The 24,852-nt window shown below is 38.2% G+C and overlaps 3 protein-coding genes across 4 annotated transcripts; 2 read left to right on the forward strand and 1 right to left on the reverse strand.

Moving 5' to 3' along the window:
* Nucleotides 1-3,798: 3,798 nt before the first annotated feature.
* hmgb1b (high mobility group box 1b) lies at nt 3,799-7,344 on the forward strand. The gene is made up of 5 exons (XM_075473108.1): nt 3,799-3,902; nt 5,018-5,173; nt 5,326-5,471; nt 5,593-5,767; nt 5,934-7,344. The coding sequence occupies exons 2-5, from the start codon at nt 5,027-5,029 to the stop codon at nt 6,057-6,059; spliced, it is 594 nt and encodes a 197-aa protein (XP_075329223.1). The 5' UTR covers nt 3,799-3,902; nt 5,018-5,026; the 3' UTR covers nt 6,060-7,344.
* Nucleotides 7,345-8,573: 1,229 nt separating this feature from the next.
* On the forward strand, nt 8,574-22,183 carry LOC142388156 (protocadherin Fat 4). Of its 2 annotated transcripts, XM_075473109.1 has the most exons (16): nt 8,574-8,754; nt 8,927-9,167; nt 9,360-9,701; nt 11,098-12,011; nt 12,098-12,272; nt 12,391-12,571; nt 12,805-13,055; nt 13,132-17,463; nt 17,546-17,647; nt 18,557-18,858; nt 18,958-19,043; nt 19,157-19,336; nt 19,471-19,598; nt 19,685-19,902; nt 19,983-20,241; nt 20,389-22,183. In XM_075473109.1, the coding sequence occupies exons 1-16, from the start codon at nt 8,701-8,703 to the stop codon at nt 21,783-21,785; spliced, it is 9,162 nt and encodes a 3,053-aa protein (XP_075329224.1). In that variant the 5' UTR covers nt 8,574-8,700; the 3' UTR covers nt 21,786-22,183. The 2 variants fall into 2 exon arrangements, with proteins under 2 accessions (XP_075329224.1, XP_075329225.1); XM_075473110.1 differs by lacking the exons at nt 19,983-20,241; nt 20,389-22,183 and having other exon boundaries at nt 19,471-19,556; nt 19,685-19,773.
* Nucleotides 22,184-23,269: 1,086 nt separating this feature from the next.
* Nucleotides 23,270-24,238, reverse strand: LOC142389022 (olfactory receptor 52E8-like). The gene has a single exon (XM_075474574.1). The coding sequence runs from the start codon at nt 24,233-24,235 to the stop codon at nt 23,270-23,272; it is 966 nt and encodes a 321-aa protein (XP_075330689.1). The 5' UTR covers nt 24,236-24,238.
* Between the last annotated feature and the right edge of the window lie 614 nt (nt 24,239-24,852).

The following is a 24,852-nucleotide window of genomic DNA, read 5'->3' on the forward strand; positions in this document are numbered from 1 at the left end:
TTCTTTTGAGTATAACTTACTTTTTCAGTCTTTTGTTGCTCTTGTCACAGCTTTTTTGAGTTGCATTGCTGCCACGTGGGTGTTAATATTAGGAATACCATGACCACAAGCATTCATGGTGGCTGGCAGAGTGAACACCACCTGCTTGCTGTGTCTCACAGTTTCCTCCTTCTCTTTATACTTCTGCAGCATGTGTACTATCATAACAGTTTTAACAATTTGACTAAAAGCAATAAGCAGATCTTAAATCAGTTACGTAATCATATCAGACATTTCAAATGTACAAACAAGGAGATATTTTCCTGTCTTGTAAATCATACAACTGGAGCAAAAAGAGAGAATCTGACAGCATATGAAATATTCAGTATACCAATATAAGCTCATGCAATACAAATGCGTACAGTAAAACAGGATGTGTTCAGATCTCCAGTTAAACCTGGACAAAAAATCCTGAATAATAGTAGCCAACAAAACTATGTTGCATATCACGATGGTGTAACTTTATTATTCCTGGTTCGCATACATTGTGATGATGAACAAAAGGGCTGTGTGCATCATAATAAACTAAATCTTTCCTCGATCTGAGAATTCACGCTTTTTGAATGACTCACAAATCTGTGCATTGCTCTGTGAAATTCAATGAGCAAAAGAAGAAAGAACAATGACAGTTTTAGAAATTAATTGGGCAAAGACATATTTTTAACAAAAGAAATATGGAGAACACAGTCATTGTAGTATCTGAGAGAAAGCTATACAGGGAACTATCATACTCTCTTACTGTGTTAGATCAACCCAAACACCTCTACACTAAAGGTCCAAAATTCTTCATGTCAATGCATCTCAAGCCACAGGTTTCAAATTCATTTATAAAAAAAAAACAATGTATTAAGACCTCAGAAATGAATACCTATACTGACAGAGCAGTTAAACAGATTACGTTCTCACAGTACCTCATAAGCTAGTTGGAGGTTATCCAGTGATAGTCTCCCAATAATCTTAATAAGGAGAGAAGTAATGTTGATAAATACAATTATTCATGATGTGAAATTACAGTCGCACAATGAAATCATTCTGGAAATGTTTCAGTCCACCCAAATTCCACTAATATTTTCGAGTCTGAGTGCTAAAATACAGATTGAGGTTAAAACAAAATAAATGAATAGTGTATTTTTTAATTGGACACTTTAAGTGGACCCTGTCTCAGTATCAACATGTGATGAGGACTTCACCTACATAGAGTGCATCAGAACCACCGTCAAGAAAACAGGCCACGCTCTCTGCGTTACAAGCCTCTCCTAAGTTTTTCACTTGTTTCCTAGCAACTGTTCCTTGATCCGAGAAGCTGTTTGATTTACCATTTATAAATAAATGGCATAAACAGCTTAATTCCTCAAGGATATGACTAGAGTTGAGGTTTCCCCACAGGATTCCCTGAATTGGGGAGATAACTGTTTAATCAGTCAGAGTGATGAAAGTACTAAAATGCTCATACAACCTCAACTGTTTTCCAAATCCCTTTTTAAGAGACGCACAACTTTGAACTCCCAAGACTGCTCCTCCTAATCTGTTATGGCACATTGCTTGTTACATTAAGCAGGAGAGTGTGACTGACATTTGCATCTGAAACCTGCAACCTTGAGCTGGTGCATTTGCAGTACAACGTCCACATCATTCTATCATTCTTGTCAGCTTAAAAGCTTGAATTTGAATCTGCTGGATGGAGGCCTTTTAGGTAGATGGCTCAGGAACCATGTTTGTTTACTTTGGCCTAAAGTACTCTTGTGCCTGATGTACTGTCAGACTGCAAGTGGACATATCATAATCGTCATTGAAATTGGCATTTGGGGCATGACGTCACGTTCATCCTGCTGCTAGTAGTTTGAATCCAGTCAAGTTAAGCACTATAGCACTCTAGTGGCATCTTCAGGCTAAAAGTTGGAACTGAGGAATCGAAAGCTTAAAAGACAAAAAAAATCAAAAACTTTTTCATTGAGAAATCAAGAGTCCGACAGTTATCATTTCCTCTTCTTGAAAGCTGTATATCAAGGCTCTGAGGAGAATAAATACTGCCATACCATGGTCTCAATATTTGAGCTTCATCTGCAAGTGTGACAGAATGCGTTCGCTTGTTCTGTTTCAGCGGTTCTCGCACCAACCATTCAGGCTGCTTCTTTTCGTCCTCACTGGTTGAGGTGCTGAGAAGTCAGCTGCTTACACAGCCAGACCCCTTGGCCCAGATGTGTTTCTTGTCTTATCTCCATTTGCTCCCAGTTCTGACAGAATGCTGCAGGATTCGACATAAGATCAAATGTGTGCAACGTTTTTTTTAAATACATTACTGCTATGGCCCTTATTTAAAGCAAGTGAAAGGAGCTCATTTAGACAGCCAGCAGAGCTCCAAACTTTGTCAGCGGAAGGGGAACATCATCATCATCAACACGTGTTAAGACTTCCTGCATGACTGCTCACTGCTACCTCTCCACTATGACAACGGTAAACATTTTCACAGTAAGACATAGAAGTAAGAAACCGTTATAGCATAAATATTAGTATTACATTAGAGTAGCAGAACAGTGTTTGTCAAGACTGAAAATATTAATTGTACAACTCTGGAACAGCAAAATTCTAGTTGATAAAGACAGGATTTTGGAAATAAAGAAAATGTGTGGCAATAGTGTGGCAATTTCTCTAAGTATAACACAATCATACATTCATAAGACATAATAAGATGGACTTATCATATTCAAATAAACAAAGATAGAATAGAAATGCTGCTACTCGAAGTTGCATTACTTTTATTTGTTGACAGTACACATTCTATCTTTACTTGCATTTGTGTAACAATGCATTTGGCAGCCATTTGTGACCACCACTTAGTTTTAAAACCTTGTGTTATTGTTGTTTTCAAAGAACTTAAATTTGTCCGGCTCCATGTCCATAAGACTAGTCTCTTCACAGATGGTTATCTGAAAAGCAAAAAAGATTACTGTGAACCCTGAGAACAAGAGTTTTCCTTTTTGGAATGAGCTGTATCTATGCAGATGCAGAACTGATCGCAACAGGATGTTCTTAAGAACTGGAATCATGTAGAGCTACAAAAACAGCAGTGAAATAGATTCATATTTTTACCAAGGTTTTGTATTCAAATCCTATTTCTAAACTAAATAATGTAGCCTAATTTTACATATACGATACACAACATGGAATCATGTTACATTTATTTTAGGAAACTTACGATTTATTATAAATTCATTTGATTAATTGATCCACAATTTGATTTTTAATTTGATTTTTGAAAATTTTGATTAATTTGATAATTTATGATAAATTATCAAATTAATTTATCATAAATTGTATATACATATTGTACAACTCAGCAATATAAATATATTTCTACAAATACAACTTACAATTCACAGAGGTAAATAGATTGTATTTATGTTGTTTCCAGATTGTTTTTGCTAGTACATACAGGGAAACCTTACATAATGTAGGTTAGTATCTACTTTTCATGTGTTTGTGCAATAGTAAACTAATTTTTATAGGCTAAAAAAACGTAGAAACCAAAATAAATTTTTACTAAATTGACTTGATAATTTAGAAATTAATTTGATTTTCACAAATACTTGAATAATAATTTCCACCTATCCTTCACTCAAAGAAACTGATAGACAGTCTTTCCAGATTCAAGTTTAGCGCCATGTTTTGGACAACCAACTGTACAACAAGGAAGATTGGGACAGAGAGTGTCCAATGAGATACTCCAAGGAGTTTGCGGCAGCCAATGTCCGACAGCCGTGCCTAATACACGGAATAAACACAGAGGGAATCTCTCAACCAAAAGACCACGTACCGACTGTGCTTTTCGTGCCATTGTTTGAGACGTACATTTGGCCGAGAAGGTAAGCATCCTAAACGCTATCGCATGAACAAAGCGAACACTGTGTTAAACATATTAATGCAACACCGGGCTAGAATATGCTTTGCACAGTATACATAACTGTAGTAGGTATTTAGTTGAATGGCTGAGCAAGATAGGAGGTAAAACCAGTTTCAAGCTGTTTAATGTTGCCCCGCTAACTTGGCTACGTAGATACCCTACACTGACATTAGCTGTGGCTACGAGTAGATAAAATAAAGGATTATTTTACTGTTCCATTATGCGACTTAATTGGTAACTTCTTCTGAGTTAGCAACATCATCTTCTGTGTAAGCAGCTGATACCAATGTGCTAACTTGTATGCTACCCCGCAGTTAGCCTGTTAACGGTGGCTAACGTTAGCTGGTGGTTGAATGTTGCCGCTGACTGGTGTTGAGGCAGCCCAGCTGCGGTGAGACAGGAGTAGCATCTTTCTCCCTCTTTGTTACTTCCATGAAAACTTTTATGCAATAGTCAACATTAACGGGAACTGCTTTTGAGATTGCTGGTGATTCCATTTTTCTCGATTAGAAGCAGTGAGGGTTGTGAAATCAGCATGTCAGCCATTGTTGGCAGTCAAATCAGCCATTTTAATAATCGACTCATGAGGTGAACAGTGTGACATGCTAAGTTAGCTCAAAGCTAATGCTAAAAGCAAGGGAACACAAAGCAGCAGCGGAGCCATAATGGATAACAGCTAGCGATATTAGCGGAAGCTAATGCTAATGTTTTCACGTATAACACCAATCCGGCTCATTACGCTCTGTCACTGGGAGGCAACAGAAAATGACCCAGCTCATTGTTTTCACCAGCTTAGTACTATAACACTGGATGGCTGCGGGAGATAAAGCGCTAGCAAAATAAAGTTTAGCTGGCCGTAGTTTAAATAGAAGCATCATGTTGGCCTCTTCGTACAATGGGTCATCATTCACCCCAGACACCCTCCTCCCACCTTCTTGTTTAAACAATAGATGGGACTGACAAAGCAAGAGACAGACTGTTAAGCAAAAGGAAATTAGCATATTTTCACTGCAATTGCGTGCCTGCACTTGGAGACATATTTTCAAACCGTATATAATTTTTTGTTTCTCTATTTAGTAAGTCAAGATGGGGAAGGATCCAAAGAAGCCAAGGGGGAAAATGTCCTCCTATGCGTACTTTGTGCAAACATGCCGAGGGGAGCACAAAAAGAAACATCCTGATGCCAGTGTTAACTTTTCAGAGTTCTCCAAGAAATGCTCTGAACGATGGAGGGTAATATAAATCATTGAGTATTTTCATCTTTTGTTTTTCTCCTCCCACTTATTAATTCAGTATTTCTTTTCAAGTGATATATTTAAAAAAAAAAATAATAAAAAAAAAATTCCTACATGTTTTTGAAAAAAATGTTTTATGTTGTCCCAAAGACAATGTCACCAAAAGAGAAAGGCAAGTTTGAGGATTTGGCTAAACAAGACAAGGTGCGTTATGAGGGGGAGATGAAGAATTACATACCCCCCATGGGCCAGAAGAAGAAGCGATTCAAGGACCCTAATGCCCCAAAGAGGCCACCGTATGTACTGTATTCAGAAAGCCCAACATGGTTGGGTTGTCGTCTTTTACCCCCCTCTGTCAATCAATGCTAAGTTTGTAATGATGGTCTGCACAGTAACACATTTTTTTTTCACCCACAGGTCTGCATTCTTTCTCTTTTGTGCAGACTTTCGCTCCAAGATAAAAAGTGAGTATCCTGGACTTACTATTGGGGACACAGCAAAGAAGCTGGGAGAGATGTGGAACGGCTTATCTGCAGAAGAGAAGCAGCCGTATGAGAAGAAGGCTGCCAAGTTGAAGGAGAAATATGACAAGGTAAACGACCACCATGTAACTACGCTGTATAGCTAGATGGGATCATATTTGATGAGCATGTTTTATTGTTGGTAATGAGCAAACTTTTTTTTTTTTTTTTTTTTTTTTTTTGAAGCATAAGATTATCTGCTGCAGTTAAAATATATTTGCCAATTTTTTTTTTCAGGATATTGTTGCCTACCGCACAAAAGGTAAAGTGGATTCAGGATCAAGTGCTGCAGCTGACGATGATGATGATGAAGAGGAAGAAGAGGAGGAAGATGAAGAGGATGATGATGATGATGATGAGTAGACTGCATAAGGGGAGGAAGGAGCTGAGGTTTTGTTTATGCCATTATAATCCTATTGTACTCAATTCACTATCTTGGATCTGACTGATCAAGATCACGTGTATATTTAATGTTTTTAAGATGTACAGTGTTATTCTCCTTTTTTGTAAAGTTAACACTACATATCCTATGTTTGAGATTTTTCTAGTGGTAGTTCTTTATCCCTGCTATCAACTTATTTAGGAGGACTTCAAATCAGTATGAAAGCAACTAGTCTAACTTTAGGTGTTGCCACTCAAAAATGAGATTTCTGAGTTGGTAGTGTAATCTTTTTATTTGAATTTTTTTTATTTTGGAAACTGTTTTTTTTTATGTGCTGTCCCAATATCTTTTTAAGTGTTCTTTGAATACCACTCTATTATCAAATGCAGCTGTTGACATTCAAGAATGTCTTCAATAAAAGTTTTTTTTTTTCTTGATGTTATTTTCGGATGTTTTTTCTTTCTAATTTTAGGTATCTCAACATCTGCAAGACTACCTGTCAGTTATTAGACCATGTAGGCCATCTTGGTTGTGAGTTACAACGCATAGATAACGGAGGCTTGAGCATTTTAATTTAAGATGCAGCTGCTGTATATCTGATGGTCACATGAGCGAATAACTACTTGTTGTTGCTGTCAGGTTTCTATTTAGTCATGAAAATTGGAAATTTTAAGTTCAGATTTGGGATCAGACATGTTATCAACTCTTATTTTACGTGTATGTTGTCTATTGAGTGATACTGCTTAGTGATGTAGGGATATGCTCATTAACAGAAGAGGAAACTGGCAACTGTGAATTTGAACACAATGAGTAATGATGGTTTATTAGACTGTAATATTAGCTTTGAATGAATTATTCGAGAAACACATTGCCGAATGGCTTTGGTTTCGAAACTAAGAAGACAAATGGCATGAAAAAACAAGAATTTCTCTGACTCACTTTGATATAATTCAAGCAATTTAAATCCAGAAGGTGGTGCTGGAATGAAGTACACTCGACAATTAATTCAGGTTAAATGCAGGATGGTTATTCGGCTGTGTGTACAAGCCATCGTGAAATTCTTTGACATCCAAAAATGTACTGGTGAAACTGGACGGACGTGCATGTAGCCTCTTCACTCTGTCCCAGATTACATGAAATACCAGCCACCAAAACAAATCAAATGACTTGCCTATCCAGAAGTAATGAAAAGAAATAAAGGACATTTCAAAAAAGTAAATGGATGTAATTGATTGTACAATGAGCAAAAATAAAACCTTCACAAACCCCCTTTTTTTTTTTTTCCTTCAGGGACAACACTAAACCTACAATGTGTCCAAGCCAAATATTACACATACAGGAAAATCCTCTACCCTGCAACAGTTTATGTTTGCATAGACATTTAGAAAAATACAGTACATCCAAATCAGTCAGATAAAGAAGTAAAAGGACTGTGGAAAACCTTTTGTTTTGGTATGTGCTCCTGTCCTTTTGAGACAAGGCAGCAGTCTTTTGTGATGCCTTGCTGGTTTTGAGTTCCCTCTCTCAGTAATTGGAGACAACCTTGCAGTCACGGTGGCCTCACAGTCACTTAAAGGGGGTTTATATGTCCGTTCAGTGGACTTCTCTCTATGGCAATGCAGAAAACTGTTCTTTTCTCAGAAGTGTTTGCAAATAAGAACAAAGCTGCTGTCTTCCTTTTGGTTTTCACACAGAAACGGTCCTGGTGACGCTCCATGCAGTTCATTTCAGGGTTATAACCGTTGTTTTACTGAAGACAGCAGGGATAATGGTCGCCTTGTGTTCCCTCTTAGATTATGTGCTATATAACAGATATTCAGCAGATCACAAAAGGAGGTAAACCCCACAGAATTCCAATACATTTATAATTGATCAAACTTAACTAAAGATGTCAAAATTTGCTCTAAAACAGTGTTGTGTTTTGGTTATGGCGGTACACTAAAAATCTCATTTTCATTGTTTCATTGTTAGCTCTCTTTTGAAAGCTTTTATTTAATGTGGAGCCCCCCCCCTACATTTTTCTGCCCTTTCACCCATTGGATGTCTGCCATGGAGTCCCTAAAGAAATCCCCCATCTGATGAAAGCACAAAACTGCTTAACTGTGGGCAGCTGTTCAAAGAGTGTGCACCGTGTAACCTCAACAGTGAAGTCAATGGATAGAATAATATTCAATATATATATTTAGAAAAAAAAGCCAAATCAGCAAAACACGGTAGGAGAAATTATTATTGATCTTACTCTCCCTGCCTATATTTGGGTTCAATTTATGAACCATGTGATGAGGTGAATGTATTAAGATAATGTAGAGAGCTTTCTGTTAAAGTAATAACAACAACAAACATTTTATCTTCATTTTTGAAGGCGTAAGAAAACTTTTTTTCTCCTGCTGAATTTGCATAGAGTGATGTCAAGGAGGCGTGTCAGTCAGGATTACAAGTTGAGAAGATTGGGAAGTCACCATGGATACGGGCTCTATAGTGTTCCATGTGTGAGGGTCACTCTGTGCAGTGTCTGGGACCTCACTCTTTCAAGCCACGTCTGTTTTGTTTTGCGCAGGATCTTTTTCTATGACTTGATTTTATAATCATGACCAAGAGAGAAGCAAGAAGGCAAACTTTATAATGGACTCAACACGACAACGGAGGTTTTGCGTAATAATATTGTTACATGTTATGGTAGGTGCGTCTTTTAACTCATATGCTGTGATAACTGCTTTTGTTTAAAATAAAGTGGTTTAAGGATTTGGATCTTTAATGTGAAAACAGATTTCCTATCTCAGTCATTTAAGTGCACCAAATGCTGTATATTTTCACCTTGAAACACACAGAGAGTCTTTACCTTCCATAGGTTTTTGAAACTGTGTCCTCTTATGGCCCTTCATCTGGAAACTCAGTGAATGCAAGTATTGAGGGGGAGCTTGCAGATATTGTCGAAATGCAGCATATGCTTCCCTCCAGGTATCATACATCTGTTGATGCTGAGCAAAAGCATGGCACAGTCCGCTTACACTCACAAAACAGATGGCGACAACAGATGGCTTTCTCCAAAACTGTGTATTCATTTCAAGTAAAAGAAGACGCAGTACCAGGTAATTCATCTTTCCTTATGTAAGCACACATAAATGTTAACAACAGTCGATGTTTGTGGCACTTGTGAATCTGTCTAATCTATAGTATTTAGAAGAGCTACAACACTTTTAGATTATCCAGTAATTGCCAGAATGTTTCTTTTCACTTCACAGTTATTAGATCACCAGATTTAAATGTCTCTGTGTTGACAGGTACAATCGTGGGAAAGGTGGAAACACAGTTTGAGAGTCTCACGCCTATCGCATACTCAGTTCAGGAAGACGATGGGGAGAACCTATTCCTCCTGAGCCCCATCTCAGGGGAGTTCCTATTATCCCGCAGCCTCGATTTCGAAGCACAAAGATTCTACATTCTCACAGTGGAGGTGCAGCAAGGGGACGCGCAGGTATCCAGTGTCAGGGTGTACTTTAATGTGCTGGATGTGAACGACAACCCCCCTGCTTTCAGTCAGGATAACTTCTCTGCATCGCTGCTGGAGGACACTCCTGCTGGCACTTGTTTCCTGTCACTGAATGTTTCAGATAAAGATGATGGTAAGAGTACAAAATGCTACATCACCAACATTCATTTCACTCAGGACAGTTACAGATGGGCTCTATAATCCCAAACTAAAACTTCATTGTCACAGCTGCCACTTTACATAAGTCACAACAAACTTTAAAGCTACTTTAGATATAATATGATAAAATAAAGACTAACTATGGACCCATGGCTGTATGTGTTTATAATACCTTTATATTAGGAAACCACACACCATTTTGGCTGTGGTAAATAACAGGCCTTGGAACTACTCCTGAGTGTGAAGTTTTGTCTACTTTAGGAGCAGTGATAATCACAATGTCTTTTTTCTTGAAATAATTCAACATATACTGTAAATTATGTAAAAAATTGTATCAATTAAATGTTCCCAATGTAAAAATAAGTATAATATATTAATAAGCTACACAGAAATAAGAAGAAAGCATAGAAATGTTTACATAAATATTTTAGGTCTGATTATACTGATTTCATTGAAATTGATCAAAAGATAACATATTAAAAATTTAAACTCACAAGTATTTTTTTTTCTTTTTTAACTCAAACTAAAATAAGATATTGCAAGAAAACAACCTCAACGGGTCATTTTGAACCCACTTATGCATCTAAGGGTTATCAAAATATGATGATTTTGAATATTATGCCAGCAACTTTCCTTACAAAAAATTTTTGACGTGAAGTAACAAAACATTGGAAAAGCTGTGTGTTGCTAAAAACACATTGTTAAGCATCTAATAATTAATACATTTGATTGGAAACTAGTCTGTAACATGGGCTGGGTGTAAAAACAAGCATCCCAAATAGGCTGAGTCTTTCAGAAGTAAAGATGACCAGTTCACTAATCTGTCACAGCTCCATAACTGTGATGCGTAATATCAAATTGAGGAATCACTGTTCGTATGTGACAAGGAAAGCGATATGATATTCAGGCCTTTGTGGGCATTGCATTGCAACTGTTCTGTCATCTGATGAATCAAGCTTTGAAATCCTTCCATAAATTATATATGCAATGTCCTATGAATCAAAGTGAGGGAGAATTCCAAAGCCTCCATTTGTGATGGTGAATAATGTGCACATGGTATGAATAACAACTGGAATAACTTGCACACAGCAATAAGGGTTTTAGAGCAACAAATTCTGCACATCACATCTTTTTTTTAAATTTTTTAGCGGGCATTGACAATATTGACTATTTGTATATTGACTTCTGAAAAATTTGACTTGTTTAAATCTTATTTCAGAGTGCATTATTTTATAATACATTAAACAAATAGTTTTATCTTTGAAAGACATGATTGAACTCTTCCTTACTTTACACTACACCAGGAATTATCAGAAGGTCATCCATGACTTGTCATCATAAGCTAAGCTTTATCTTTTCCTCTCTGCCAGGAGATAATGCAGAACTGAAAGTGAGAGTGGTCGGTGGTGATGAAGCAGGCGTGTTCTCCATACGCTCAACAGGTAGATTATGTTTGAACAAAGAGTTGGACAGAGAGAGACAATCCTCCTACAATCTGACAGTAATGGCCAATGACTGTGCCCAGCCTGTGTCTTTACAGCTCACCAGCACAGCACACATTTCTGTGGCTGTTGAAGATGTCAACGACAATGCTCCATTGTTCATATCTGCCAAGAGTGTTCACATACCAGAGGACACTCCATTACATTCTGTTATTAAGACTGTACGTGCTGAGGATAAAGACACAGGATCCAATGGGAAGGTTTTGTATTATTTAAACAACACTTCTGGGGGAACTTTCAGTATCAACAACACAAGTGGGAAAATATACCTGGAGGAGATATTGGACAGAGAATTGGCAGATATTCTGACTTTCACTGTGACAGCCGCTGATAAAGGCTTGCCTCGGATGATGACCACAATGACTGTCACCGTGCATATTGAGGATGTAAATGATAATGACCCTGAGTTTTCACAAAGCAACTACAGCCTGTCAGTCAGAGAGGATATCTCCTTGGGAACCAGCTTGTTTTTGGTACAGGCTCATGATCAAGACATTGGTCCAAATGGACAAGTGCGATACAAGCTGAGCCCAGCTGGTCCATTTGTGGTGGACACAGTAACAGGTGTAGTTATGGTCATGGATCGACTTGACAGAGAAAAGCACTCAAACTACACCTTAGTAATAACTGCTGTTGATCAAGGGTACAAACAAAGATCTGCCACTGCTGTTATCAGTATCACAGTGTTGGACATCAACGACTCAGCACCCCAGTTTTCTCCTGAAACGCTCATCATTCATGTCAAGGAGAATGAAGAGGAACAATCTCAACTAACACATCAGGTTCTCCTGGGCCTCAATAACCATAGAGTTCACATTGTATGTTGTTACCACAAAGTGTTGATGTCAATTTCTTTTTTTTTGTGCAGGTCTCAGCCTTGGATGAGGATTTAGGGATTAATAGTCAGCTTACCTATTTTATAGAGAAAGGGCATCAGGATGGTTTATTTTCCATCACTCCTGATGGTTTGTTTCAGATTTTACACAGCTTAGACAAAGAGAAGGAATCGATGTATGTTGTTACCATCACAGCTGTTGATTCAGGTAATTGAGGTCCGAGTTAAACTGCAAGACACTTTGATTTAATTGGTAAATAATGGACACAAAGTATTTCTTCAAACAATAAATTGTTTGTTGATAAATTTCCCCTTGTGTTTTGAAGGTCTGCCACCTATGACTGGTACTCTGACTCTTCGTGTCATTGTGGATGATGTCAATGATAACTATCCAGAGTTTACTGAGGAAGCCTACAACACCATTGTGACTGAGGACAGTCCTGTCGGCACAGTGTTTGCCATAATAACTGCATCCGATGCTGATGAGGGTGTAAGTGGGGAAATAAGGTAAAAGGACAAATCAAAAGGTCACTTAAGTATTGAGGAAAAAGTTTGGGGAAATTGCTCAGTGGTCTTGTTGTGCCATGTTTGTCTGTCGCATAACTTTAAATATAACATCTTGTATTACTTACACTGTAGTATTTCATTTGAATTGCCCACTGAGAGACTGTCAAGATACAGTTTGTTTACTTTTATTTTCATTACAAAATACTGAGAGAGTATCATATTTCTTCAAACAGGTATTTCATGGAAAACCTTGATGCACCTTTTGCCATTGAGGCAACATCTGGAGAGCTGTTTACAACTGATTTCTTGGACAGGGAGACTGTCGCCATTTACAGGCTGACAGTGTTTGGCAAGGATAAGCATCCCACTCAGCCTCTTTCAAGCTCTGTGCTCGTTACTGTGCTCATTGGAGATATAAATGACCACTGGCCTCAGTTTATGAACAGCCCTTATGTAGCTTATGTGCCCACTGAGCTGCCTCCAGGTGAGAGATTTTCTTTTCTTGTGAAAGTGTAGGTATATATATTTTGGAACTAACAGATTTTTTTTTTTTTTTACAGGCTCAGTTGTTTGTGCAGTGAGGGCAACAGATGGAGACACTGACATGAATGCAGAACTGCATTATTCACTATATGGACCGAGTTCAGATCTGTTTTTCATTGATCCACACACTGGGACTGTATTCACTTCAAGTGCGCTTCAGAACACAGACAATATCATTATGAATGTGCATGTGGAAGATGCTGGAGAAAATCCTAAATTTGACATAACTACTGTCAGCGTCAGGTTTCAAAACATGTCTGACTTCCCTGAGATGAATGCTGCTGTTCTGAGTTATTCTCTCGCTGAGGATGAGCCAGTGGGAACACTAGTGGCTGTGATCTCTGCAGGGAGCATCAGAGCTGAACCCGTCTCTTTTTATCTTGCTTCTGGAAACTTTGAAGACATGTTTCATGTGGACCAATTACGTGGATCACTGACGGTGGAGAACCCTCTGGATTATGAAAACAAAAAGGAATTTTCCTTGTTGATAGAAGCCAGAGACTCTGGCTCTCCTCCTTTCTCATCATTTTCAGTAATTCACCTGAACATCACTGATGTAAATGATCATTTCCCACAGTTCACTCAAGCTGAATATAGGTGTGAGGTTTTCGAGAATTCCCCACCATCTGCGGTTTGTGATGTTCTTGCCATTGATGCAGATTCTCCAAATTACAGCACAGTCCGGTACAATATAACAGAAGGAAATCATGATAACTTTTTCACACTTGATCCTGAAAATGGTTTTCTGAGCACCACTGTAAGTTTAGATAGAGAAGCTGTTCCGGTATTCAATTTAACAGTTGAAGCTTCAGAACCTGACAGTCCTCTTTATAAGGCCATAGCAACCGTCATTGTGATTGTTTTAGATAGAAACGACAATGCACCTCGTTTCTCACAGATTTTTCTTGCAGAGGTGCCCGAAGATGCTCCTGTTGGACACACAGTTATACAAGTCACCTCAACTGATGATGATACTGATGCTAATGCAGTAATCAATTATTATATACTTGACCAAACTGAGGACATGGTTTTTAACATTGATTTCACCACTGGCTATATCACTGTTCAAGGGCCTCTAGATAGGGAGGTACAGGATCATTTTATCTTGAAAGTAAATGCAAATGATTCAGCATGGAGTATAAGCACCGACGTCCCTATCTTCGTTTCAGATGTAAATGATAATAGACCAGTATTTTCTCATCATTTTTATACAGCTGTCCTCCCTGAAACAAAAGAAAAAGAGGTGATTGTTGTGCAGGTTCTTGCCTCAGATGCAGATGTTGGGCAAAACAGTGAGATTTTCTATGTTGTTGAACCTCCGAATGAAGAATTTGGGGTGAATGCTTCTTCTGGTGAAGTCTATACAAAGCAGCCACTGCTTTTGCATAATTCTGCTTTTGAAGTCTATCACTTTACAGTTCTTGCTTTTGATTGTGGCAATCTTCCACTGTCCAGTAACACCACTGTCACAGTTAGATTAGAACAATATAACCACCACCCACCAACATTTTTCCCTGTACAGCCTCTAATTGCTATTCCGTATCACTTGCCTGTGGGAACTGAGGTGGTCCAGCTTACTGCAACAGATCTGGATGTCAATAGCAGTGCTAATATTGAGTATGATTTTCATGGAGGCAATGCTTCAGATTTCTTTAGGATTCAAGCAGACAGTGGAAAGGTATTCTTAAATCAAACTTTATCGGGGAGTGAACATATGTTCCTCGTTTTGTTAGTTGTGGCCAAAGATCAGGGCTTCCCTACTTTAACATCACAAACTGAAATCATTTTTGAAATAACTGGGAGGAATAACTTTTCTCCGAATTTCATTGAATCAGATGTTAATTTCACTGTCCCTGAAGACTTGCCTGTAGGATCAGTGATAGGGAAAATTCAAGCAGAAGATAAGGATTATGGTCCCAATGGTGCAGTTAAGTACTTCATTAGTTCTGAAAATCAACATTTACCACTGTCTGTTGGTGAAGTCTCTGGGCTGCTAACACTTATTGGAGAACTTGACTTTGAAATAGAAAGTGTTTTTAAACTCCAAATTAAAGCCACAGATTGTGGCTGGATATCAAAAACTGGTGTTGTAAATGTCACAGTGATAGTTACAGATGTAAATGATAACCCTCCAGTATTTTCATCATCAGAATATATCACATCATTGCCTGAAAACTCAGAAATTGGAACAATTATTCTTGATGTGAAGGCGACTGATGCTGATTCAGGTGCAAATGCACAACTGTTCTACTCTCTTATTGCTGGTCATGTCGATAAATTTGCAATTGATTTAAGTAATGGCAGTATCACCACTTTGAATGTCTTTGATTATGAGCGAGAGCGGATTTTTGATCTAACAATTAAAGGTTCAAACACTGGCGGACACACTGTATTTGGCTTAGCACATGTTGTCGTCCAGATCTCAGATGTCAATGAGTTCACGCCAACGTTCAGGAAGAAAGAATTTAACTTTTCAGTTTTTAAAAATGTGCCTGTTGGAACACTGATAGGGAAAGTGACAGCTATAGACTATGACCAAGGCTCTGAAGGTCAGGTGTTTTATTTGATGTTTGGCCACAGCAAAAACACAGGCTTTGACATTGACCAATTTTCTGGAGAAATATATACAAGCAGCAGTTTGAGGAAACGAGGCAACAGCCATGTTGTTTTAAAAGTTCTGGCAAAGAACTCTGGTGTTATTACTGGCATGGATGTAGATGAGACTTTGGTCCACATCAGTGTGATTGACATAAATGATCCACCTATATTCACCTCCATTCATTATGAGGCAAATATTACAGAAGACAGCCCAGTGGGGAGATCTGTGCTAACTGTGAGTGCTCTAGATCAGGACTCTGTGTTGGAGTGGAATCGATTCTTCTTCAGCATTGAAAGCGGAAACACAAACTTATCTTTCTCCATTGATCCACTCAGTGGTGTCATTTCAGTTAACTCTGCACTTGACAGGGAACTCTGGCCCATTTATAATCTGACGGTTACAGCCACTGATAATGGCTCTCCGCCAGCCACTGGAACAACTAATGTCATTGTGAAAGTTGGTGATATTAACGACAACGCCCCCAAACTCACATCAACTGAGGCTCAAGTTATGGAAAATCAACCAGAAGGCACCATAGTAGCCAAATTAAATGCATCTGATTCTGATTTACCACCAAATCAAGGTCCTTTTACCTACTGGCTACTAAATCCGTCGGCGGGCGGTGCTTTTGCAATCACTCCCGATGGAGTTTTACTCACCACACAGTCCATTGATCGGGAACTTTTCTCTGAATATCGAGTGCTAGTGGCTGTAAGGGATGAAGGATTTCCTTTGCCACTATCCTCAACAACAACCTTCCACATCAGGGTCCTGGATCAGAACGATAACCCTCCTTTGCCGAGAAATATCTTCATTGAGGTGAAATATTTTGGTAGTTTCTTTCAGGGAGGCATGATCGGTAATGTGCATCCTGAGGATCAAGATGAATCTGATACATTCACCTGTGCCATTAAAAGTGGGCAAGTTAACATGTTTGCGGTACCAAATGGTACATGTGAGCTATGGTCATCTCCTTTTCAAGGAGAAGCGACATTTAACATCACTGTTGAAGCTACAGACCAGCTTCACTTCCCAGTAAACAACAGTATCTATGTAAACTACAAAGGTTTTACAAATGCTTCTATCGACAGCTGTATATTATACTATGTGTCATCATCCTCAATGGAAGAGTTCTTGTCTAATAAGTATTTGAGGTTTGTGAAAGCTCTGGACAGTCTGTTTAACCTGCAGGCCTCAAAGACTCATGTTTTTGGAATAAAACATATTGGCAGTGAAATCCTTCTTTTGGCTGCAGTCAAAAACTACAATGGTAAGTATCTTAGCAGAGAGGTAGCGAGTGGGATATCTGCTGGTCATAAGAAGTTACTGGAAGCTCAGAGCAATGTGACAATTTCTCACATCACCAGTGATCCATGTCTCACTAGCCCCTGTCAAAATGGGGCACCATGCAACAAAAACATCTACATCAGCCAGGAGGTTGCTGTCTTGGAAAGTGTGGCTGTCATCTTTGTGTCACCACAGAAGGAGATTCTTAATTGTACCTGTCTGGCTGGATTCAATGGTTCACTGTGTGAGGATGACATTGATGAATGCAAGCTTAATCCCTGCGAGAATAGTGGCACATGTGAGAATACAGCAGGAAGTTTCTACTGTCACTGTCTGGATGGCTTCTCTGGCTCCGTCTGCTCTGCAGATTTTGATGGATGTCTGAAGGTGAAGTGTCAAAATGGTGGAACATGCATTCCCTCACAGGATGGAGATTACTGTCACTGTGTGCCTGGTTTCAAAGGTAGATTTTATCAAAGAAAATGTATAAAACGGATTATCAAGTGTGAATCTCTTTAAAATTTGTGGTTCATTTGATTTTCCAGGAGAATTGTGTGAGGAGCTTATCGACCACTGCAGATCAACACCATGTGGTCAGGGCAGCTGCATCAACCTGCAGACAGGATTCTCCTGTAATTGTCCCTTTGGTGAGAATAATGCCTATACAATGATGTTTTAATCAACAGATCAGCAATTTAACAGAGAGGTTATCAAAGAAATTACAGAAGATGCACAGGAATCTGTTATCATAAGGACAAACAGCTAGCTGAGAGGTGCTAAAAGATCACAAAATCACTGCACCAACACTTCTAAATCTTACAAATGAACACTATGTATGTTTTAAGGAATCTGTGTAAAAAAAGAAAGAGTGAAAACATTTAATAATAAGAGAAAAAATAATAAGCTCTAATCAATGCGTTGCATATATGCGCCAAAGCAGTTTGGTTGAGGTTGGACATCACAATACCTGGCGTGCCTTTAACATTGGTCCACCTTCCGATTTTTGTAACCTTTTGTGTACTATGACATGTTTGTGCCTTAAAAGCAAAGGAAGGAGGCAAGCCTCAAGCACCAGTATAAATGGTTGCAATAACTGATATGTTGAACACTATAAACCCATTAGCGTCTCAACAATGCTCTTTTATGGATCCATTACTGTCTCTTACATGTTGCCAGTTAACCTAATTTGTTGTCTCTATTCCTGTTTGGAAAAGGAAGTTGAGATGTAGGAAAAGATTTAGATTGAGACAAGTTTTCTTAAAAAAATTAAATTAAATTCTCTGTTTCAACATTTATACTATGACTTAGTTTTATATGTTGGATTTCAATTATTTTCTAATCACTGCATGCTCATGACTGTCACGAGTATCAGTCCTCTCATTAAACTTCACAAATATATAACATGTATCTATATACCTATTTATATATATATATATATATATATATATTATGTACTTCCCAAAGCGCTGAATTATTTGTTCAAATATTAATTTTTTTTTCTCAACTGAAACATATTTATTTAAATGTACTTACTTTTCAATTTACCTTTACTGTAGGAGTCAGTGGAGTCCACTGCGAGGAGCAGAGTTATGGCTTTCAGGAGCTGTCCTTCATGGAGTTTCCATCCCTGGATCGCAGGACTAATCTAATTTATTTTGAGTTTGCAAGTGTGCAGAGGAACTCACTCCTTCTATACAATCCTGGAGGATCATCCAGCAGGGAGTTCTTTGCACTGGAGATAGTTGGTGGGATGATACATCTCTCTTATGACCTGGGTTCAGGGCCTGTGAGGCTGCAGACGTACAAACAAGTTGCAGATGGGTATTTTCACAGTGTTGCTGCTAGGAGGATTGGCAATGTGAGTTTTAAATATGCCCATGCACAGTATTAACCAGACAGCACTTTTCAGGAGGGGGAGAGGTATAAAGACTCATATAGAACTGTATGAATTTAACAGATGGGGTCTTTGCTTGTGGACAACTGCACAGATGTTGAGAATGATGGATTTTGTTTTTCAAAGAGTGATGGCATTATCTCAGAAAGGTACCAGTGGAGCAGCTATAATAATAATTCACCATATACCTGTTTATAGGCTTGTGTCAACTCCTTTTTTTTAAAGTCAATCTTTTTCTTTCTCTACCTCTATGTCTAATCAGGACACTTGATGTTGGCAACACTAATATGACATTTGGAGGATTGAGGACTCTTGAACTCATATTACTGCATCCTATTCAAATAACAACTCATGACTTTGTTGGATGCATTCGAAACATTCATGTTAATGGAATCTTGTTAAGACCTTCAATGGCCCTTGCAACATATAATGTCTTTGACAGGTAGGAGAGTTACACTTAAAACATGCAGAAGCTTAAATATCTGTGGGTTTAATAGAGCTAATGTTCCTCCTTTTTGTTTTTGTACATGTTTGGGTTTCTATTACTTGTTTGCATCATGTATTTATTCTATAAAGGTGTCCTCGAGCACCAGTGTCTGTATGCAACAGCCTCCCATGCAAGAATGGTGGTGTGTGCCATGACCTGTGGTCTGACTATCTTTGTGAGTGCAAAAGCCCTTTTACTGGGAGAAACTGTACTACAGGTGAAGAAAAAAGTTATCTGGTTATGTAAGTGACTTTTTGTCATGTAGTCGAACTAAAATATCACACTTTTTCCCTTTTGAAACAGAAATGTCTGAGGAGCTTGTAGTGCGATTTAATGGGAATGACTACATTGAATATGTCATAAAGGAGAGATTCAAGAGAGACTACCTGCTGCAAGACTTAGTGGATGATGAAAAAGTGGGAAACACCAGAGACCAAACTGGGATTAGCATCAAGTTCAAAACCAAAGATGACGGAGTGTTACTCTTTGTTCTTGGGCCGACAGGTTACATTATGCTGATGGTGGGTATGAAATGTATCTAATTCTTTTTAAAATATTTAATGTATTCATATCTAACAAACGTTTAATCTTTTTTCTTCAGATAAAAGATAGAAAGCCTGTGTACATGTACAAGGATATATTGTCAGGACACCTGTCAGAGTTCAGTGTGGGGTCTCCAGTGGCGGATGGAGTATGGCATGTCTTCTCTTTGTTTTGCAATGGGCACAACATTATTTTGTCTGTGGATGATAAACTAGTTTTAAACAGCACTGGGCAAAGCATCAGTCTCACTCCCATTAGTGCGGAAAAGATATTTCTTGGAGCAGCTCCGACAAGAGAAACAAAGCTTCAACAGTCAGGTGATCTGATGATTTATTAGGTTTTATCTGGTTAAATTTTGTGCATTGTTTAGTGCAAACATTCAAATATATTCTAATTTCAATCCTTATTTTGAAAGATATGACACTTGGGGTAGCTCTGATCTATCTATATTCCCCTTATGACAGGATTCAGAGGATGCGTGCAGTATTTCAATGTGACCGGCTACACCCTGCCTGTCAGTGGACACAGTGGGATGGTGGAGGTCTGGCCGAGCTCGACTCTTATCCAGCCCAACTGCAGCTCTACAGGTGTCTGCCTCCCCACACCTTGCTTTGAGGAAAAAGCTGCTAGGAAGTCATGTTCTTCACACTGTCAAAACCATTTGCCTTGTGTATCCACCTTGCAGAATAGGTCCTGCATCTGTTTGCAAAATGTATCAGACCGTTTCTGTGATATCTGCGCGTCCACAACTGTTGACTGGTGCCCTGGAGGGCAGCATGGCAGCAGGCCTCTGTGGCTTATTGCTGTGATTCTTCCTCTTGTCTCCATCCTGGTGATCATGATAATATGTTGCTGCTTGTACAGAGTGAGACAGCGAGATGCAAAGAGTCAAAGAGAAACCTTTTGGCAAAAAACGGGACAAGGAACAGCAAACACAACATTTTGTTTTGATGATAACACAATGCTTACAGGTGTTGTATCAACAGAGAAAGGGAAACCTTGTGACACAATGAGCCCCAGACAGCAGAGGTCAAGTATGGAGTTTTCCTGTGATGCCAGTGAACAGCCGACTGCACCGAGTGAACTGGAGTATTATGAAATTGGCAGCATCTGTGGTGCACTTCCTTCGGACAATAACTCACTGAAACTCAGCTGGCACAAGCATTCATACAGTCAAAAACATGTGAAAGCAGATTTTAAACAGTGGAGAGATCTAAAGATGCTGTTTACTAAATTAAAAAAAGAAAGCTCCGGTGAAGAAAAAAGTCCTACAAATCCTCAAAATCCTCAAAATGTCGCCTCCCAAAACAAGCAGTTGCTGTATGAGCTTGACACAGAGCAGCCCCAGAAGACTCTGCCTTCTTACACAAAGAGATTCCTGCAAACAGAGCTCCTGGAGCCTACGCAGTGTCTCAGTTTTGAAGAAATTTGCAAACTAAATGCTCCTCTTCAGCCAAGAGTGTTGAAACAAGCATCCCTGAGGCCTGAGTCCACCACAATGATAGAGGTTTCATCTGAGTGTGAAACTGACAGCACATGCACTTGCTCAGAGTCTGAGTATAGAGAGTTTTATATTATCACCAGCAAGAAATATATCCATCACCAGCCAACTGCATCAGGGCACAACTTCAAACAGGAAAGCATCCTGCCTGTCAACTTTTCCTTTGAACCAACCTGCCCCTCTGCTGTGGGTCATGATGCTCAGAGATCTCCTCCTTCATTGTTTGAACACTGGGAAAATATTTTGAATATGCATCTTCCCTTTAGCTGCTATGCGCCTGTATTTGAGGATATTGCATGTTTACCCACTGAATGCAGTCACAGTGGTGATGTGCAAAGTGACATAGAGGAAATTATTTGATCAGTGGTCAGGTGGATTAATGCAACATGTTGCTGTGATGTAAGTTTTTATGTTCTGAAATGCTCACAGGTGATTTTTATTTTTTGGTTAACTCTGAGATCGTATCTGGGAAAAATCAATCTAACATCTTAGACAAAAGCCACAGCTTGTAAATGTATCTGGAAATTACTTTAAATATATAAAATCCTAATAAGGATAATACAGTTTGATGTCGATTTCAAATGCAAACTATGTTCATATGTTAGTCATTATTGTCTCTGTGTGATCTAGTCTTAAACTGACTTTCTTTATTCATTAGTTATTTGATTTCCAAAGATATTCATGTATAAAAATAGTGAAATATTGATTAAATGGTCACTTTACTGAAGATCAACAGTGTGGTTGCATTTTTGGGAAATATTTTCCAACTGTGAAAATATTTTGTGTCCAAATGCATTACAAACTGAGATTTAAATTAAATTCGTCTTTCATTTAAAGTGTTGCACTTAAGTGTTGAAATTCAGACTACTAAAATAAGGGTCACACTCTCCTCTTAGATCTTTGTGCTCTTTATTCCTACAAAATGGGAGCACATAAGCTTTGTTCATGTCTTCTATAACCTTGTTTCGGAAGAGATTGGGATGCTATGTTGAATGCCAATAAAAAGAGTGCAATTATTTGCAAATCAATGAAACCTATATCTAGTTGAAGATATCACAAAGACAGTATTATGGTAAAAATCTCAAAATTCTTTTATTCAATAAGATACACTAGTTTTCATCATAATATTTACTAAAGAACACAAGAAAGAATAACAAAAACTGCATTGCATCACCTTCTACAACAGCATATAATTTCATCTTCTTTATTGTACAAGGCATCCAAACTCTGCTCTACACCAAACACACGCTGCTGGTTTGACTCCATCTTGTGGACACTAGAGCTCACAACATAATCGTCTTTATGGTGAAATAATTCAGTTTTATGGTGGGTACAGAACATGACCATCCTCCATGAAAACTTGCAATAGCAAGGGAAGATTTTGAAATAATTTCAGCATCAATGTAATAACATGTAGACAGTCATTCGTAGTCTGTGAGAGGTTTATTTTGCATTTAGGCGTAGAACATAACAGTTTTACATATTCAAGAATTACAGACATTTGGATTGATTGAATTTGGATTTACTTCAGAAAATGAGTTCTTCAACTCAAATAAATACATCTCAGAGGAAAAGTGGATTCTGTGATTAATTTGCTGTATATTTGAGAGTGTAACCCACATGATATCTGCCAACAATTACCCTGAAAAGACAAAATTTAAAACATGCTATCAACCAATCTCCCTGGTTCAATATAAATGAGTTAATAATAAACATATACAACTATTAGCTGGGTAACAAAGATAAAACAATTTAAAAAAAAATGTAATACAAAGTTTCTTGCATCACCAAACCCATGTGAGTTTTTCCAGAGCTGCTGATATTAAAAAATATTTTGCTTATAGTCATTTTTTTATTTCAGTGCTTATTTTCCTATTCTTATACCTCTGTATCAAAGCCTTTTTAATGTCCATAGTCTGAAAGCAATATATCACTGGATTAACTGCAGCAGGTATGAGGCTGTACATCATTGTTATAATTATGCGAGCGTCAAGACTGTATTTGAATCCTAAATGGTCAGTGAGATAAACAAAACATCTTGGCACATAGTAAAGGCAGGTAATAAAGATCTGAGGAGCACATGTTGATAGCACTTTGTAACGCCTCTCTATGTGGGACATTTTCAGAACAGCTATGATGATAGAGAAATAAGAAAAAATGATTAATGTTAAAGGAACCATGAGAGTGACCATGGCATTTGCAACAGCAACTCTTTTAACAAATGCAACCTTGTCACTACAAGCCAGCTTAGTTATAGATATATGATCACAGTAACAATGCAGGATGACATTTAGGTCACAGTAAGGCAAGGTTAAGGCATGGAGCACGATCCCCATCAAACGTATTAATGTAAATACCCAACACAAACTGCAAGCAATCGTAGCTGTTCTGTTTGTAAATAAAATCGTATATTGTAATGGAGTCCATATAGCAATAAAGCGATCCAAAGCCATCATCAGTAAGATTAAAGAATGAATAGCTCCCAAAGAATGGACAAAATACATTTGAGCAAAGCAGGCCCCGAATGAGGTCATCATGTCATTCCACCAATATCTGGCAATGATTTTTGGCAGTGTCACCATGCCAAAAAAGATGTCTGTCATTGCAAGGTGAAAAAAAATCAAGTATGTTGGTTTGTGGAGAGTCCTCTCAAATATGATAACAGCTAAAATAAAAGTGTTTCCAAACACAATAGCAAGGAAAACAAGTAGGAGAACAACAGACACAATTCCATAATACTTAGGTGGAAGTCCAGGGAATCCATTGATTATGAAGTCTTTTATATTTGTGACATTAGTGTATTTCATCATTGTGTGTACAAAGAAACAATTCTAAACTAATATAAACAGAAGAAACAAGCCCGGAAATGAAAATAGATAAGAAAGACAGAATAAACAGCACTTCACTTTGACATTGATGTAATGATATTAAAAACGCAATTCAATCATGTAGTATCCGAAAGATGTTATTGGGTTAGGGTTAGGTCTTGCATGTCACATACTTAGCTATCTGTAAATCTCACCTTTGCCTCTCCAACAGATCATGGTACCCTCCCTATGACAGTTATGCTGTGATGGACACTATATTTATGTCTTTTCACCAGAGTCAGAGTCTCTGGAGTCAACAGCGTATCTGTGGAGATGAAAGCTTAGAGAAGCCAACTCTCATGGGCACTAAAACTTTTGAATTGTCTCACTTCTAACATCATGACACATATACTGGACACTTTCAGGTTCTATCATGTGGTTTATCCAGTGTAATAGAGGGGAACTTTTAATCTAACTAACAAAATTTTATCATAAGAACCAATCAATCATACTCCTAGTGATATATCTGACACCTAAGCTTTTCTACCTAGTTAGTAGCAAAGAATAGTATCAAGTGACAAATAGTCTGAGTTATAATACTCAAATGGTGCGAAGGTAAT

The sequence above is a fragment of the Odontesthes bonariensis genome, chromosome 9 (genome assembly GCF_027942865.1).
Source record: "Odontesthes bonariensis isolate fOdoBon6 chromosome 9, fOdoBon6.hap1, whole genome shotgun sequence".
Classification (NCBI taxonomy): Eukaryota; Metazoa; Chordata; class Actinopteri; order Atheriniformes; family Atherinopsidae; genus Odontesthes; species Odontesthes bonariensis.

Bases quoted from the DNA above. Each gene is read 5' to 3' on its own strand.
- hmgb1b (XM_075473108.1), top strand. From the start codon at position 5,027: ATGGGGAAGGATCCAAAGAAGCCAAGGGGGAAAATGTCCTCCTATGCG. The intron at 5,174-5,325 runs GTAATATAAATC...GTTGTCCCAAAG, and splicing joins AATGCTCTGAACGATGGAGG to ACAATGTCACCAAAAGAGAA. The intron at 5,768-5,933 runs GTAAACGACCAC...TTTTTTTTTCAG, and splicing joins TGAAGGAGAAATATGACAAG to GATATTGTTGCCTACCGCAC.
- LOC142388156 (XM_075473109.1), top strand. From the start codon at position 8,701: ATGGACTCAACACGACAACGGAGGTTTTGCGTAATAATATTGTTACAT. The intron at 12,012-12,097 runs GTTCTCCTGGGC...TTTTTTGTGCAG, and splicing joins AATCTCAACTAACACATCAG to GTCTCAGCCTTGGATGAGGA. The intron at 19,599-19,684 runs GTGAAGAAAAAA...CTTTTGAAACAG, and splicing joins TGGGAGAAACTGTACTACAG to AAATGTCTGAGGAGCTTGTA.
- LOC142389022 (XM_075474574.1), bottom strand. From the start codon at position 24,235: ATGATGAAATACACTAATGTCACAAATATAAAAGACTTCATAATCAAT.